The sequence below is a fragment of the Eublepharis macularius genome, chromosome 4 (assembly GCF_028583425.1).
Source record: "Eublepharis macularius isolate TG4126 chromosome 4, MPM_Emac_v1.0, whole genome shotgun sequence".
NCBI lineage: Eukaryota > Metazoa > Chordata > Lepidosauria > Squamata > Eublepharidae > Eublepharis > Eublepharis macularius.
In genome coordinates, this window is record NC_072793.1 from 114627875 (window position 1) to 114641385 (window position 13511).

General features: G+C 42.2%; 1 protein-coding gene across 3 annotated transcripts in view; it reads left to right on the forward strand.

The window, feature by feature from the left end:
• CACNA1D (calcium voltage-gated channel subunit alpha1 D) overlaps nt 1-13511 on the forward strand; it is a 365621-nt gene that overhangs the window by 120825 nt on the left and 231285 nt on the right. For all 3 annotated transcript variants that reach the window (XM_054975338.1, XM_054975339.1, XM_054975340.1), the window contains exon 3: nt 8026-8165. In XM_054975338.1, the coding sequence (XP_054831313.1) occupies nt 8026-8165 (140 nt within the window). The remainder of the gene's footprint in view (nt 1-8025; nt 8166-13511) is intronic.

The window sequence follows — 13511 nt, forward strand, 5'->3', positions numbered from 1 at the left end:
AATCTCTCTTTGTCTATAAAGTAATTATTTCCATAAATCCTTAAGAAATTAGGGTGGCCAGGCTTAGTGTCCATATAAAGGCTGCATCGCAGCTCTGAGCATAGATAAAATTCCAGGACGCTCAACTCAGGAGCCAGCTGCAGAAACCATTTCTGCAGTTAACTCACAAGGAGCAGCCATCAGCCGTGCAAATGGGTTATCTCCCTTTGATTCAGGAAGATTTCACCGGCTGGAATCTCCTTCCTTGCCAGTGTTTCTGACTGCAACGTTTCTCCATTTCTATAGAGACGATAGTCTGCCATCATTCCTCACCAGAAGCTGACCATGATAATACTTTCTTGTAAAGCAGGGAAGCATACCACTGACAATAACTTATAGGGTGATAGTTACAGGGATCTGTTGGATCACCTTTTTTTATAAATAGGAACTCTTACTGTTCATTATATTCTTTATTCATTTCAAGCTGTGATTTTTGTTTCTCTATTCAATTGGGATACAATTCTCAGTGATTATTACTTTTTCCCCACCAACACCACCCAGAGATTTAGGGATCCTATTCCCTTGGTGGGAGCAGGGGATCCCCACTCCCCACCTCTGCCTTCCTCCACCACTCAACTGCCCTGAGGGGAAGGCATGGGAAATAGACCCCAGAGCCTAGCAGCACACTCCTGCGCACTGTGGAGCATGGAAGTGAAGGCCCCCGCGTGGGGCTGAGTTGATAAAAATCGGCCCCCAGCACTATGCTTTACTAGGTATGTACTCCTAGTGTGCATGTCCCCCCAACCCCTCAGTCCCCTGGTTTGGGCTCCAGGGGACCCAGCAACCCAACAGAGATCCTTTCTCTAAACTTCCGGTATAAGGAAAAGGTATCCACATTTTTAAATATACAATTAATCTAAAACCAACACAAGCTTAACCACAGTTTCAGAATATTAAAATAAAGATTCTTTCTCTTGTACCTGAAATTTAAGATCTGCTCATGAAACTCTGCACAGGGTATGATGACCATCCCTCTGAGCTGGCCTTGTCAGTAGTTACCTTAGTATTGAGGCTTTCTTAGCCCCAACACTTACCTCCTTTTGGTTACAGACAAAACCATTCTTGTTCTGCCAGGATTTTTAACTGAACATGTGGTTATGAGTTTCATTCCAGTGCTATACACTGGGTGCTACTGCTGCTAGAGTTGCCAACCTCCAGGGGAAGCCTGGAGTTTTCCTGGAATTTCAACTGATTGCAGATTACAGGGGGCAGTCTGGAGAAAATAACTTCAACTCTGTGGCCTCACATCCCTGCTGAGCTTCCTTCCCTCCCCAAACTGCCTTCTCCAGGAATTTCCCAACCTGGATTTGGCAACTCTAACTGCTACATGTGCATGATTCATATGGATAAAGTGTATTATGTGACTCTTTCACAGGGTCAGTTCCATGGGTAAGAGCTATGTGGTTGGTTCCTGTAATGTTACACGTGCAGTCCTAGCCATATCAAAGAAAAACAGTCCCTTGTGGCTGCCTGTGGAGGACACTTATATATCTGCCCCTGCAGTTCAGACTTTCCAAAATAGTTCAGATTGATTCCTCTCAAGCAATATCAGAAAGTTACACTGAAATTAAGAGTTTTAATTTTAATTCCTTGACTGAGTGGAGTCTGTGAAATCACTGATATTTCCTTATTTAAACACACAGGAAGCCATATGCTTCACTGTACTGAGGCTAATGTCTAGAACATTATGAAGCGGGGGAGGTATTTGCTTTTTTAAAAAAGTATCTTTTGTTTTTCAAATGTTAGAAATTTTGATTTAGCCTTTATATTTTATTTTACCAGTTTATCTGCAGCAGTATGTTAATGTTTTAGCAACTGTGCTCCCATATAACCTGGTTGATAGATAAGATCATCTTCCAAGATCATGCTTTGTCTTCAGAGGTGAGGTGAGTGGCTACCAAAGGCAGGACCTTTTCTTTAGAGAATTTCCTCCCTGCTTCCCTTTGCCTGGCACTCAAAGTTATAAACTGGCTGAAGTCGTTTTATTGTTCTAGATTTTTTACAATGTGTAATTTTATTGATAAATACATATTATACAACAAGAAGGATTTGGGGGCAGGGAATTATGATGTTTGGTAGGTGCAGTAGGAAAAATAATTTCTTAGAACATTAGTGAACCACCAACATTTGTCAAAGCAAAGAACACATATTTTATATTGCACAAGGAGACAGTTGAAGACCAATTGCATGATAGGTTGCAGTTCAAAGAAATGAGAGGCCTTATTTATTTTTTTGATGCAAAATACAAGCAAATCACTGCTATGAAATTCAGAAGTACATATAAATGTACATATATGTACATTTTAATGTTTTATTTTACACAATTTCAAAACAAAAATAATCAAAACTGAAAATAACGGTATGATGTGAGCAAAGCAAGAGCTGCTGTGTCATTCTCAAATTCAGCATACCATGAACCTTTCTGATGTAGGGTTAAAAGCCCAAGGCTGGTAATTGGCAGAAGACTTACCATCGGGTGGACCTTGTCAGTGGCATCACTTCCTGCACAATTTGGAACAGTGATTGGCACCACACTAGCATTCAACTAAAACAATAGAGTTTCGGGTAAATTCTACAGCATTGCTCAGTGTGATGATTGTCGCTTTTGGATTGTGGTGGAAGTGATGTCATAGTGTTGGCACAACACCAATCAAACTCCCCCTCATTTTAGGGACATGCATAATGAAAATCTGAGCTAAAAACACACACAAAATAATTGGGGGGGGGGTTATTGTGTGACACTCCGGAGTGATAACACTAATCTCGGCTATTCGGAAATCATAAAATCACCTCACTCAAAAAATATAACAACAACAACAACATTCGATTTATATACCGCCCTTCAGGACAACTTAATGCCCACTCAGAGCGGTTTACAAAGTATGTTATTTTCCCCACAACAAACACCCTGTGAGGTGGGTGGGGCTGTGAGAGCCCCTGAAAGCTGTGGCTGACCCAAGGTCACCCAGCTGGCTTCAAGTGGAGGAGTGGGGAATCAAACCCTGTTCTCCAGATTAGAGTCCTGCTCTCTTAACCACTACACCAAACTGGTTTAGTGTGTCCCCCCCCCCGCCCAGTTCTAATGCTTATGAGCCTTGTAGCATGAGCTTGTGTTTCCCTTGGAATCTACTGATTTTCTGGACAATGGCATTTCTCCTTTCCAATCAGAACCTTGCAGGGAGGAGCACAGAGTACATGCATCCAATTCCAAACTGCAGAGAGCTGCCATTCCTTCTTCCCTCCTTGTGGGCTGGAGGGACAGTTTTTTCCCCTCTGAAAGTAGAAAGCATGGGTTTGTTCAGGGGCGTTTAGAATTTAAACTTTGTCCAATTTGCTTGAAACTTTGATTGATAAGCAGAAGCTCCACTGCAACTCTGGTGATATTTGGTGGAAGAAAAATGACTCCCCCCACCCTAAGTCCTCTATAGGAAATAATGGCAGACCAACGGGGGGAGGAGGTCTACAAAGGGAGCCTCCTTCATTTTGTGAAAGAAAACAAATGGTAGACCACAATAAAAAACGGATGGAAAATGCAGTTTCCAGCAGAAAAATATATTTTTTTAAATTGTCAAGTCACTAAAGGTAGAAAAATAAAATGAACGCAGCCATTTTTTCTAATGCTAATGTCTGGCTGGAGCTCTCTTACTGGGTGCTGCTTGACAGCCATTTTAGAAAACAGTAGAAATAACTTAGGGCAGCTGTTCAGAGCGGAATCTAATGGGGGGGTATGAAAAATTGACCCACTTTATCCAATTTGCTTGAAACTTGAGGGTTCTTTTGGTGTCTTTTGGTTGAAAAAGAGTGACTCCATCCCCTCCCCCCAAATTCTCCATATGGTGTTCTGCAACAGAAGCCTTCCTCATTTTCTGAAGGGAAACAAATGACAAACCACAACAAGGAAGGATGGCAAATGCAGAGCTTTCAGTGGAAAGGTAAAAAAAAATTGTCGCTCACTGTAATAATAGAGAAATGCAATAAATGCAGAAACAGCTTTAAAAAAATGCTGGTGGCCAGCTGGAGCTCTCCTGCTGGCTACTGCTTGATGGCCATTTTAGGAATTAGTAGAGAGAACTTCATGTGGCAGTGCAGAGACAGACCTGCTTTGGGGGGTCTGTAAAATCACCCCTCCAGTTCAATCTACTTGAAACTTAGGGGGACTAGAGAGAGGAGTGTGTTCTGTGCAAATGTTGTGCCATTATCTTTCTAAACAACTGCTCAAGACCTTGGTGTACATTCCCCTTTGAAAATAATGGTCCTGGAACTCTGGAACACAAAAAACTGATTTGAATCCAAATCAGTAATGTCCTACCTGGAAACAAACAATCATGGTAAAATCCGACCCCCCCTCCCCAAAGCCTAGATCTTAAGTTATAACGAAATTTTTCTCTGTGCACACCCCTACCCAATTTCCCCCAGCATTTTCTCCTGTATACCCAGCTGAGCAGTGACATGCAGATCGGGGTGTGGGTGGGTGAGGGTAGGGATGGGAGTCTTATTATGTGTATGTAGAATACTTGTGCACTTGTAAAAAGAACTAGGGTTGTTATATATTGTTTTGCTGCTAGAATTTTACTGGTCTGCTTTAAAAGCATACTTTTAAAAAATTAACCATTAAAAAAATCACAGAAATATTTCCCATCTAATCTTCTTTGCTCCCACTGTCATAAATTTAATAGTCTGACTTCTTCCCTTGCATGAGTCACTTCATCCTATAAGGCTTTTCTGTACTCTATGAATTCATGGATTTTGAAAATTACTCTATGAATTTAAAAAAAGTAATCCAGCTCTAAGATATCCATGCAGCAGATAAATAAAGAGTGAGAAGACCTGTAATGTATAACATAATGATTCGAAAATTTTGCAAGCTATTCATATTTTATTTTGAAACCATTTTTGTGAAACTCCTTAACATACTTTCAGTGCTTATTTCATGTAGTGACAGCTTTGCACATTTTTTCTGAAGATTTTGAAAATACAAAGATAAATTATGACTAATGTGCACCATCTGCCTGGAGAAGTAAAAATTTCTTACTGAGAGCATAGTTTCTGCTAAGCTGATTTTCCTAGAACAAGGAAGCATACCCATACCTCTGCTACGAAAAGCAGGCTTTAATGCCTTATGACAGGTTTTGAAACAACCTTGTAGGCACTGGGATAACAATATTTCTTCTGATGAGGGTTAGACGTGTTTCATCTCTTGAACTGACAAAAGAACTTCTGGGTGCTACGGAGTGCATCTTTTGGAGGATCCTGTGGAACAGTTCTGCATGTCTCTCACTTTGCATGCCAGTTATGGATGTGGGCTGAAGTTTTGCAGCTTTCCTTCCAGCAATAAGCATTAGGCTGGTATGGAGCTGGATACCATTCTCCTGCAATGGCTCTTCCATCCGTGTGTGTGAAATTTTGGATCTTCCATCGTTGTGAGTGAAATTTGGGACTGATTTCATATATGCACATTCGTGATTTATCATTTGATCTCACTCAGTGCTGAATATGTGAATTGCCTTAAATAAAAAACATTCAGCTAGACATGTTGTTAGATGATTCAAAAGCCTTCATCCTCAGTCTAACAGGCCCTCATGTTTTCCCCAATGACCCTCCCCCACTTCATCCTGTTACTGGCAGAGGAAATAGAGAGAAAGAAGAATTCCATTTAATGTGTAACATGGAAAGGATGGGTTGCTTCCTGGGAGAATGCCTCCGCACAGGCCAAACAAGCTGCTAATCCCCACATAAAAACTGATGTCACAGTTTGTATTTTAGTTAATTTCCTCAAGTCAAAGTCACAGATGTTTGAATATATCAAAGCATGTTTAAGGATCGGAATAAATGTGGTATATCAGTTTCATGGATCTTACATGCTATTTTTTAAAATTTCAAAAAGGGATGTGATCCGATTTCTTATCCCCCCTAGTTTAACTAAAGATGACAATGTGGGAGGAGAATGAATTAGGTGAAGGAGCATCTACAACTGACTGTGGGAGCAAGTGGCTTGGCACTTGTGTTCTGAACCAATTAATGGTAAATTCAAATGTGCTTAATTGATTTGGTACATTCCTTACACTATACAGTCCATCTGCAGGTTCTGTACCATATCATGTTTCACAGCTGCCTGTAACATAGGGTTGCCATCCCCCCGCTTGGGGTGGGGGATCCCCTGATCCTGCCTCCCCCTGTGCCACTTACCTGGCCAGCAGGGAGGCGCTCCCTGGGGTGCCCCCTCCCTGGGTGGTGCAGCACGCCCCTCGGTGCGGGGCGCGCTCCCATGCCACGAGAATAGGCGGCGGCAAAGAGGAAGGAGGTGACGGTTGCAAGAGCACTTCGCTCTCACCGCCGCCGCTGCAGCTGCCATGGCCCTCTCTCTCTCTCGCTGCTGCCGCCACCGCTGCACCTCTTGTCCCTGCCGGTGCAGGCAGCACAGGGACAGTCGTGGCCATGGCAAGAGAGTAAGCTGTGGTGGCTACGGCCTGCTCTCTCTCTCTCGCTGCTGCCACCGTGCCCCTTGTACCTGAGACAGGGCGAGACAGAGAGCAGGCCGTGGCCCCCGCAGCTCACTTCCTTGCCACAGCTGCCACTGCCCCTGTGCTGCCCACGCCGGCAGTGACAAGGAGCGTGGTGACGGTGGCGGAGAGAGAGAGCTGCCCACTCTCTCTGCCTTCCCTGGCACGCGCGCGATGTGTCATCCCTGCATGATGATGTCACTCCTGGAAGTGACATCATCATGCACACTGGGAGCGCGCACACTTTGCACACACGTGGTCACAGCAAGAAAAGCACCAAGGAGGTAGAAGCCAGCGTCCTAGGGACCTGGCAACCCTACTGTGACATTTGAAAGTATTTAAGCTGTTTTTACATGAAACTACATGGAGAGGTTATCTGGAGTTTTGGAGCTAAATTTCATCAATATGTAGATGTGAAGGGAGGGGTCTCCTACTGGCTATAGAATGACTTTCTGGGTCTTTTTTTTAAAAAAAATCAGTTTTGTTGATTTACAGTTTTATTTTCCACTAAAGTTCTTTCTTTTTGGTTGCATTATGGTTTTAATTAACATTTATGGTTTTAATTAACATTTTAATTAACATTTTAATTAACATTTGAAAGTATTTAAGCTGTTTTTACATGAAACTACATGGAGAGGTTATCTGGAGTTTTGGAGCTAAATTTCATCAATATGTAGATGTGAAGGGAGGGGTCTCCTACTGGCTATAGAATGACTTTCTGGGTCTTTTTTTTTTAAAAAAATCAGTTTTGTTGATTTACAGTTTTATTTTCCACTAAAGTTCTTTCTTTTTGGTTGCATTATGGTTTTAATTGGTTGCTATTGTTTAGTTGCTGCTGCTGCTTTTAAAATTGTTTTTAGTTTTTGTTGATTTGGATAATTTTGTGTTTTAGTTTAGCTCTTATTGGTTATTAAAATATCATTAGTTTTACAAAAGACTGTCAACCACCTTGGTACATACTTGTAGAGAGGCAGGACAAATAAATATGTTTCAGGTCTTTGTTTTTCACTTCTCAGAGTCATTCAAACAGTTGCTTGTAGATCAGAGATTGGAGGGAAAGTAACTTGAATTAGCAATATTATAGTTTAATCCCATGTAGAGTTATTCTGATCTAAATCAGTTGAACTTAATGTGTTTTGCTTGGTCTAATTCTGCATAAGATTGTCCAGTTAAAATGCTGAGGAACGATAGTAATTCACAGTGCAATCTTAAGAATATTTTCCTCAGAGTAAATCTCATCAAATAGACTTCAGTTGGATTCCTAGTAGACCTACTTAGGATTGTTGTCTTACATATGTTTGTTGTTTCATTATATTAAACAAACTAACCTTTTACTTAATATACATTCAAGTAGATGTGTATGGATTTGTGTCTTCAGGCCTGAATTTAGTAATCTGACCAGAAAGTAATGACATAAATACCCCATAAATGCTCTAAAACATCTGTTGATGATTGCTGTTTTATTGTTTGTTCTCTTCTATTTCAGGAAAAAGTAGAATATGCCTTCCTGATAATTTTTACAATTGAAACATTTTTGAAGATTATAGCATATGGATTATTATTACATCCCAATGCCTATGTTAGAAATGGATGGAATTTACTGGATTTTGTAATAGTAATTGTAGGGTAAGTGTGCTTTTTTAAATTTTTCAAGGAATCTGGAAAACTTCTAAAATGTTCCTATATTATACACTCATTAGTTAAAAGGAGAAGCGGTCTATATTCCTGTTCAAAGTTGCTAGCCTGTGGTGTTGTTGGCAAGAGACTGTTTGCTCTGGGACCTACAGCTAAGTTTTCCCGCTGAAGTTACTAGTCAGTAAATTAGTAATTCTGTTTATTTGCTTTTATATATTGTATGTTTATGTGTTACTCTTTCTCACATTGGAGCATTGAACTATAAGTAGATTCTATAAGTAGATTCTATGAAGCAAGAAAGGCTAACAAAAAACATGAAAGGCTAGCTTTTCTCAGCTCCTCATTCTACCAGCTGCTACCTACAAGTCTCAAAAAGGTGCTCCAAGGATTGGACCTGAGAAGGGAAAAGCTTCTTTTTGCTTCTTCTGTTAGTGGAGCCCACTTGCAGAACAAGCAGGAAGGATGATTTCTTTTGCCTTCTTCTCCTCTGTGCAGCTGCCCAGATTGCGTGGCCTTTTATTTGCAGGTCTGTCCTTTGGCATTGTTATTTTGAGGCTCATGGGTTGGTGGGAGGGGGAGGCAAAATCCACTTCCACCAGCCTCTTGCGTCCCATATGTGTGTATTACAGTATATAAAAAACAGCACAGTTTTCTTTCAGTGAGTACATTGATTGAGCAGTATAAATTTAAACATGTTTTGGACTCTCACATAAGTATTCTGCAGAAAAGAAAATATGGACATGCTATATCTTGGACCAGACAAAAGAGAAGAACTCTTGGAATTTGCACTAAACCTGTTAATTGTCATGTCTTCTGTGCAGTCCCACATGGGAAATGTGGATATGCAGGTCAGCCATCAATGTTCTAAAGCTTCTAAAGGCACGAGATGCTCGCCCCAGGCATAACTATAAAAGTAGAGGTGAGCAGCTCCCTCCCTCAGTTCTTCTTTAGCTGCTGTTGAAGAAGTATATGTTCTTTGCTCTGCTTCTCGATTCCAGTGATAGATGCAAGTTTGGGCCTTTAACTCCATGACTTCAAAGGCTCTTTTCAAGAAGTGTTCACATTGTGGAACCGCGATGGTCCAATTGGATGAGCATGACAAATGCCTGCTATGCCTGCATGCAAGGGCCATGACACCTTGCAGTATGCTGTCTGTAAACAGTTTATGCCCAAGTTGCACCATGAAAGGGCATCGTGATTGAAAGCGACTCTTTGGGAGTCACCCCTGGAGGGCACTACAGACTCAAAGATACTAATGCCACAGATAAAGGACCGCAGCACTCAGAACAGGCCTCCTTGGTTCCTCCAGCACTCTCGGGGTGTATTGCCACTGAAAGGGACCAGTCGGTTCCAGTCACTCACTCAACGGTTCTACCTTGGTGCCAGTCAGAGCTGCCTTTGAAAAAGGCTACGCTCAAAGCGAACCATGCTGATAAATTATCAACTTAGTAGTCACAGAAGAGGAAAAAGTCCACCTCTTTGGTTCTGACTACATTGGTGACATAAAGTCTGCCCAGGGTTCCAAGAATACCTTCTCTGACCCCCAGATGGCGTTCCGCTTTGGTACTATCCCTCTCAGAGGGCAAGATCCCAGAGATTGTAGAATTGTCGACAGCCATTTCCCCATTTCCGCCTTCCTCAATGCTGCCTGTGGAAAGACAGAAGGCTTCTGTGGATTTGTTCAAGAATGACAATCGTTTGAAGCTGACTCCACACCATAGACAACATTGGTTCCATTACTCTCCATATGGTTCCCCTTTACCAATACTATACTTACAGGTTTGAAGGGTCACTGGGGTTGTATCCGCTTCCCCATTATTTCTTCTGTGATGGAGATGCTTATTTTCCCGTTCACTCATAACCAAGAAGTAGTAAGGCCAAACCTAGATTGGTTCCAGCCATGTTTCCAGAAGACAATAATGTTCCAGAACTGACCCTGAATCCCACTGCATACTTGGATGATGACTCCAATGTAATTTCGGATATTGCATCAGAGCCTTCTCCACTAGAGTTTCTAATGGAGGACTCTGCTATATCCCCAAGTGAAGATCTCTGCTTATATACTGAACAGTTAGTTCGTATGGCAAGATCCCTGGAAATTGAGGTGACCTGCTGTGCTCTGTGATCAAAAGTCAGGAGGCTCTCGACCCATTTTAGATCTTCGTCCCTTGAATGAGTTTATAGTTGCTAAAAAGTTCAGAATATTTGTTGTTAAGAGACATCCTACCCATTACAAAGTCAAGTTTGGTTCGTTACTGTTGATTTAAAAGTTGCATTGTTCCAATAAATGTTCACTACAGAGCGTTCTTTTATTTTAATTGTGGTTCTGAAAGATAGCAATACAAGGTTCTTCCTTTCAGTTTCTCATCTGCTCATTATATCTTTACAAAGATCATGACAGTATTGGTCAACCACCTCAGAGAGAAAAGGTGTACCATCTTTTCCTATCTCAACAATTGGCTTCTTGTGGGCCAGACCAAAGAGTCCTTGTCACAACACATGACTCTGGTTCTTGCAGTCCTATACCAGCTGCGACTGAGGTCAACATGGAAGTCATCTCTGGTTCCCCGCCAGAAAATAACATTTGTAGGGGTAGTCTTAGACTCTTCACTAGCCCTTGCATTTCCTACCCTGGAATGGATTGGGAAATTTCTCCTCATCCTAAACAAGGTCCTTTCATACAGGCAATGCAGTGCAAAACAAATTCAAAGACTGTTAGGTTTTATGGCCTCTCTGACTCTGATAGTTCTGTTTGCCAGGCTGAGGTTGCGGCCCCTACAGAACTGGTTAATCAGTGTTCCACCCACACCATCAGAATCCATACCAGCAGTTCTTGGTTCTGAGACTTGTTCCACAGGTTGGTGGAACAACACACGGAACCTATTAATGGGGACTCCCTTTGGTTCCTCCCTGGTTCATGTTTCAATCTATACAGATATCTCTCTATCAAGATGGGGGGGCATCTTCTGGGACCACCCAAGTAAAGGAGTGTGGTCTTGTCAAGAATCCACTAAGCACATCAACCCGCTAGAGCTCAGGGCAATACATTGTGCTCTGAAGGTTCTGCTTTACCTTGTGGAGGACAGGAATATTCAGATATGCACAGACAATATGACTGCCGTGCATTACTTGAACAGACAGGGGCACAGCTTTCCTGGCTCTCTCTCTCAGGAATCCTCACTGATATGGGAACTTCTCTCTCTGCCATACACGTAGCAGGCAAGGAAAACGTTCTGGCAGATGCTCTAAGTCGCTCAAAATCTCAGAACTATGAATGGTCCATCCACATGGACATCCTTTCCCCTGTTTTTACGATGTGGGGATATCCCACCATAGATCTGTTTGCTACAGACCTCAAGAGATTTATTTGTTTGTTTGTTTGTTTATTTATATTCTGCCTTTCTCACGGAGACTCAAAGGTGGATTACATAGTGTGAGATGTGCTCAATATTGCTCACAGGCAGGAAAGGGGAAGTCCTCTCTTCAGGATGCTTTTCAGATCCCATGGTTGGGCAACTTGTTTTATATATTTGCCTGTCTTCCTCTTATGATGCTGACACTCAGCAAGACGATAAGGGAAGGTTCCTTGGCAATCATACTAGCCCCTTACTGGCCAAGGCAAGCCTGGTTTGCCATGCTATTCCAAATGGCACAGGGCTGAATCTATCATTTTCCGCAGACACCATGCCTGCTATAGAATGATGTGGTTCTCCATCATGATCTAGCCACTCTGAAGCTAACAGCCTAGTTCATTTCCCCCCCTGGACTGAGTTTCTCCTCCCCAGTCCAGAAGCTCCTATTGGAAGCTAGGAAACCTTCCACCAGAAAATCCTACCTATCCGAATGGAAAAGATTTTCTTTTTGGGCCGCAGACAACAACTTAAACCCAGTCTCAGCCCTGTTGCCGTCTGTTTTGCACTACTTAGTCCAGCTAAGTTTGACTAATGTCTCTGTTAAGGTGCACCTAGTGGCCATTTCCGCTTACCATGATAATGTAAACGAGAAATCTCTCTTTGTCCAACCACAATGCAAGTCCTTCCTAAGAGGCTTAGCAAATCCAGCATCCAGGCCAATTTCCCAATGGAGTCCTTCCTTGATTCTCACTGCACTTATGCATAAACCTTTTGAGCCCCTAGCTACCTGCTCCTTGAAGGTTCTGACAGCCAAAACAGCCTTTCTGGTGGCTATAACCTTGGTTAGGAGGGTGAGTGAATTGCAAGCCCTGAGACATGACTCATTAGGATGTTTGCAAAATTATCTTCCCTCCAAGTTTCCCTTTTCTGCTAAAGGTTGTCTCTGCTTTTCACTTAAACCAGAATATTGTCTTACCTGTATTTTCCCCTACTCCTTCAAATAATACAAAATGACTTTTGAACACACTTGTTGTTAAACGTGCTTTATGCTTCTACTTGGACAGGACAGCTCTTTTCTGAAAGGATTCTAATCTATTTATCTCATTTACAGGGCCCCAAAAAAGGTCTGAAGGTCACCTCAAAGACCATTTCAAATTGGATAGTTTGGCTCATTAGGGATTGTTATCATCAATCTAAACAACCATATCCATTGTACATAGGAGCACGTTCTACAAGGGCACAATGCACATCATCAGTCTTTCATTTCGGCGTGCCTATAGTGGAATTGTGTAAGGCAGCCAGCCACCTGCTCTATGCCATCTACATTCATCAAGCATTATGGCATTGATGTAGACTCCAGAAGGGATGCAGGGATGTCGGTAAGGCAGTCCTGAAGAGTCTTTTCCATTGAAGAGCTATACGCCCACTTCCTAGATAAATTAGCTTGCTAATCTCCCATGTGGGATTGCATAGAAGACACGACAATGAAAACAGGGTTGCACTTACCTGTAACTGTTGTTCATTGAGTGTTCTTCTATGCAGGCACACATCCCTCCCTCCTTCCCTGCCGTGTGCACTTTATTATTGTTAATTTCCTTCTACACTGGTGGCTTAGAGAACTGAGGGAGGGAGCCACTCACCCCACCTTTTATAGCCAAACCTAGGGGGAATGCATGGAAAAAGGCTAAGTGAGCATCTTGCACCTTTAGGAGCTTTAGAATGTCCATGGCCGGCCTGCACATGCGTAGTTCCCATGTGTGCCTGCACCAAAGAATACTCGATGAACAACAGTTACAGGTAAGTGCAACCCTGTTTTCATTATATAGACTGAATCATGTCCAAATGTAAGAGAGCAAGTCAAGGTGAGGTGTAATTGATTTATTTGCCTAGAAATGAGTATCAAAATCCAAATATTCTTTATCAAGCTGGCCAGTAGGTCCAACATCTATTATCCACCTTCCTCTGTATGAGTATGTTTATCGAA